Source organism: Homarus americanus, unplaced genomic scaffold, assembly GCF_018991925.1.
Source record: "Homarus americanus isolate GMGI-L3 unplaced genomic scaffold, GMGI_Hamer_2.0 scaffold26022, whole genome shotgun sequence".
Taxonomy (NCBI): Eukaryota; Metazoa; Arthropoda; class Malacostraca; order Decapoda; family Nephropidae; genus Homarus; species Homarus americanus.
Genome location: NW_024735312.1, coordinates 164,558 through 169,635, shown reverse-complemented (window position 1 = coordinate 169,635; position 5,078 = coordinate 164,558). Strand labels below are relative to the sequence as shown.

The following is a 5,078-nucleotide window of genomic DNA, read 5'->3' as shown; positions in this document are numbered from 1 at the left end:
GGGTCCCTTTTTTCTGACCTGACCTGTCTAGTCACGTCATCACCCTTCTCTTAAGCTCCTCTACGTGTATGTTGGTGTGGGGATTAGTGGATGTCATCATTATGACCTGACCTCATGTTTTTAGGTCACCCTGTATATTTAAGCCTCTCTCTGTCCATGTAATCCAGTTGCCTCTGAAGATGTCTTGAATAAAGACGAAAGCTAAGGTACTCCGTTGTTTCCATTTTCCCGTGTGATTTTATCAAGATTTATTTATCATTTAAAAAAAATATATATATATATATATATATATATATATATATATATATATATATTTTTTTTTTTTTTTTTTTTTTTTTTTTTTTTGATATATATATATATATATATATATATATATATATATATATATATATATATATATATATATATATATATATATATATATATATATATATATATATATATATATATATATATATATATATATATACAAAAAAATTCTCCAACGAAAGTAAAAATAAATCAGTCTGTTGATAACGTTAATGTTTATATCTTAATAAAATAACTAAGCGATTGTTATTAATCTAATCAGCTGAAATTCACCACTAATTATACCAATTATTGTTATAACCCCAGACTGAGTGAGTGACTGACCGGCCATAAGCAGTAAGATGACTCAAGTCAATTTCAATATTCTATTCCTTGATGGAGGAAACGGGATCCTAGTGCTGTCACCAGGCACCCCTGTAAGATGATCCTTGGTGTTCTTGTCCTCAATGGTAAGGTGGGTCAGCGACCAACCTCCCTGACTGACAACATGACCATTACAGCCAAGACAAAGCGTTTTATTAATTAGAGAGACGTCCAGTGTGTGTGGTCGTGATCCAATCATTCGCCGCCGTTGGTGATGACGGAGGAGGGGAGGGATGCCGCTCCAGCCTGACACGTTGCTTGATGGATCGAGGAGGTGGTGGTTCCTCACATACAAGACGGTGTGCAACATGGCTGTCAACTCCGCCCTCACCATTAACTCTACCCGCCGACCTACTCTACACCTCAACTACCTTCTACCCTTGAGGAGAAAATGACCCGTTAGTGGTTAAATCATTTGTCAAAGGGAAAAGCAGAGTCAACTGTAGTAAATTATCTCAAATATGACTTCCTGGTGGACACCGGGGAAGGGGGGGGGGCGTGGTGCCTTGGTCACTGAGAACTGCGCGGCCTCCATTACTGCCACTAAGCCAGGGACATGCAGGAAGCTGTCTAACATCCCAATTGTCGGGTTCCTGTATCATCACATTCCTGGGGTCCACCACACTTTACTCTTCCTCCAGCAGTCCAACTCGGAGGATCCTACTTACTTATTACCCCACAACAATTACTTAGATTTATGGAAGTGGGCAGCAAGAGTGATGGTGAGCACACAACTGGCCGATGATGGCCCACACAACACATTAATTCCCGTAATACCTACATATGTGCACATCCGTCATGTCTAAGTGATACGGATCACCCACAACCACAACCTTCCCTGGTGACACACCTCCACTACACCACACCACACTACAGACCGCATCAAGTTAACACACATTCTCCAGAGGCAGTCGGCACACCCAAATAATGTGGCCTTATCACACACACACACACACACACACACACACACACACACACACACACACACACACACACCTATAAAAACATTCCAAAATGTATCCACAAATATATATACTGTACAGACCAAACGACAAACACACTCGGTGGGGAAGAAGATGGAGGAGATACATGTAATAAACAATTAGGAAGACAAGTTAATGGGAATAAAAACGCGAATTACTTTTTATCTCGTCCAAGAGCCAGGTTAACAGGCCCTTATGTCTCGCTGCCTCTAACCTTGTCAAACCTTTCATGATTCCTGTATAATGAATGACAACAGGAAACTGAATCCACCGCTAAGAGACTCCGAAATATGTCACCATATTTTTTGTTCCGGTAAAGTTCTTTCTTCAAACTCCGGGCTCCTAGTCGAGTCCCGAGTGGGTAATCCGTGGAGGACTCACATTACTATACATACAATATTAATCCTATTATGATCCTGGATGACGACCAAACACTCGTGTCCCCTCTACTGGATACCGTCGTCCCTATCATCGTCACATCACTACACTGGTTCTTGCTGGCTCCCCGTACCTGCCTGCCAAATCCTCCGAACTGCCGAAACAATGGTGAAGAAATCTACGGTGGTAGTAAAGGAAGAGAGGCGGCTACTGCGTCAAGAATGAATTTATATTAGGTGGCTGACTGAGGGAGGCCATTACTGGTGATCAAGATGGTGAACTTTAATTAAGCAACTGAACGCGTATTGTAATCCACTCCCCCCCCCCTACCCCGCCCCTTTCATAACCACACTTCAGGCAGCTCCCTCCGACCCCCATTCCTCCCCACCACCACCACCACCACCACCACATTTACAAACAATGCCAGCTAAACTACTAACTAATTAAGGTTACAGCTGCACGTCCTAATTATCACTATGTTTCACACTCAGGTATATTCTGATGTAGGTATAGCGGGTGAGAAGTACATACAGAAACGCTGGTAATCTTAGACTCCACAAACTAACAACGAGAATCGCTATAAACAACACGGAACTTTACACGACCAGCTGAAACACATAATGGTCTTAACACATGAGTTGAAATTTGTAAAAGTGGAATAATTAATACTGTACATCCGCTGCACCCTGGGTTAATAATGCAGAAACAGGGGCTGCCTCGCTAACACGGCAGAAACAGGGGCGGCCTCGCTAACACGGCAGAAACAGGGGCGGCCTCGCTAACACGGCAGAAACAGGGGCGGCCTCGCTAACACGGCAGAAACAGGGCGGCCTCGCTAACACAGCAGAAACAGGGGCGGCCTCGCCAACACAGCAGAAACAGGGGCGGCCTCGCTAACACGGCAGAAACAGAGGCGGCCTCGCTAACACGGCAGAAACAGGGGCGGCCTCGCTAACACGGCAGAAACAAGGGCGGCCTCGCTAACACGGCAGAAACAGGGGCGGCCTCGCTAACACGGCAGAAACAGGGGCGGCCTCGGTATCCTCGGGCTGACAACCAGAGTGCCACCTCGACTTACGGTTCTTGTGTAATGTGTATAGAGTGCAGGTATTGTGCTTCTGGGAGTGAGTGAGTGTGAGAGTATGTGAGTGAGTATGTGAGTGAGTGAGTGAGTGTAAGTGAGTGAGTGTGAGTGAGTGAGTATGTGAGTGAGTGAGTATGTGAGTGAGTGAGTGCATCACGTCTTGAGGTGTGAGAACCAATCACGGAGAGGTGTGGCAGCAGTCCCTCCTCCCTCACACACTCATCACACCCACGCACTCACACCTCAACAACTATGACATATACACTTCCTTACAACAACAACAACAACAATAATAACAACCACAACAAAAACAATCAGCTGTATATAAGTTACGGTACTGTCTCGTGGTCATCCTCAGAGACAAAGACCATTCCTCGGTATGAAGCTAAAATGGAAGTATTACCGTTATAGACAAACTACCCTGGACACTTAACAGTACCTGGCAGACAAGTACATGGGGAGAGCGGCAGTGGAATTGTAATGCGTTTTCTATTATTATTATTATTATTATTATTATTATTATTATTATTATTATTATTATTATTATTCACAAAGTAATTTAATTTTTCTTGTTCATTTGGTGGTTTCTATATGACCCAGGTATTGCCAAGGTATATGACCCAGGTATTGCCAAGGTATATGACCCAGGTATTGCCAAGGTATATGACCCAGGTATTGCCAAGGTATATGACCCAGGTATTGCCAAGGTATATGACCCCCAGGTATTGCCAAGGTATATGACCCAGGTATTGCCAAGGTATATGACCCAGGTATTGCTAGGTGTATGACCCAGGTACTGCCAAGATATGACCCAGGTATTGCCAAGGTATATGACCCAGGTACTGCCAAGGTATATGACCCAGGTACTCAAGGTATATGACCCAGGTATTGCCAAGGTATATGACCCAGGTACTGTCAAAGCATATGACCCAGGTATTGCCAAGGTATATGACCCAGGTACTGCCAAGGTATATGACCCAGGTATTGCCAAGGTATATGACCCAGGTACTGTCAAAGTATATGACCCAGGTATTGCCAGTATATGACCCAGGTATTGCCAAGGTATATGACCCAGGTATTGCCAAGGTATATGACCCAGGTATTGCAAGGTATGACCCAGGTATTGCCAAGGTATATGACCCAGGTATTGCCAAGGTATATGACCCAGGTATTGCCAAGGTATATGACCCAGGTATTGCCAAGGTATATGACCCAGGTATTGCCAAGGTATATGACCCAGGTATTTCATCACCTGGGGAGTTATGTGCGTCACGAGCTCTGTGTCGCGGCTCGCTAGTAGTGTACCACCACCAGCAGCTTCCGGGTGATGTGTACAGTTGGCAGGTAAGGGTAGTTCGCTGGGATCACGTTCAATTAAGCAGGTAAGGTGGGTGAGTGGAGGGAGAGTTAACAGGTGGAGGAAGGGGGAGGGGAGGGAGCAACAGGTGGGGAGGAGGAGGGGAGGTGGAGAGCAATAGGTGGGGGAGGAGGAGGGGAGGTGAGAGCAACAGGTGGGGGAGTGGAGGGAGGTGAGAGCAACAGGTGGGGGAGGAGGAGGGGAGGAGAGCAACAGGTGGGGGGAGGAGGGGAGGTGAGAGCAACAGGTGGGGGAATGAAGGGAGGTGAGAGCACAGGTGGGGGAGGAGGGAGAGGTGAGAGAGCAACAGGCGGATGAGAGAGGCGAGTGAGGTAGGTGAAAACGAGTGAGACACGGATGAAGGTGGAGATGGATGAAGAAGATGGAGGTGGATGAAGAAAACAGAGGCGGGTGAGCAGGAGCAGGACGTGGACCTGACTAGCCCCGGGGTCAACAGAGAAGCCAGGCAACAGGAGCGGACACACACACCAGCCGCTTAATGAGACAGTATCAATAAACGGGACAGTCACTATTTTGTGTTTATAGCCAGACTAACTATGCAAGAAGCCCCAAGGAGTACAGCGAAGAGCCATTAGGGAAAAAT

The 5,078-nt window shown here is 45.7% G+C and overlaps 1 protein-coding gene across 1 annotated transcript; it reads left to right on the top strand.

Annotated features, from left to right (window-relative positions):
• Window positions 1-730: 730 nt before the first annotated feature.
• On the top strand, window positions 731-4,357 carry LOC121870837 (small proline-rich protein 3-like; the record flags this gene model as incomplete). Its single annotated transcript, XM_042372802.1, has 4 exons — window positions 731-758; window positions 3,718-3,839; window positions 3,981-4,122; window positions 4,169-4,357. Coding segments are annotated over exons 1-4 (481 nt in total), but the record flags the coding sequence as incomplete, so codon positions are not given.
• Between the last annotated feature and the right edge of the window lie 721 nt (window positions 4,358-5,078).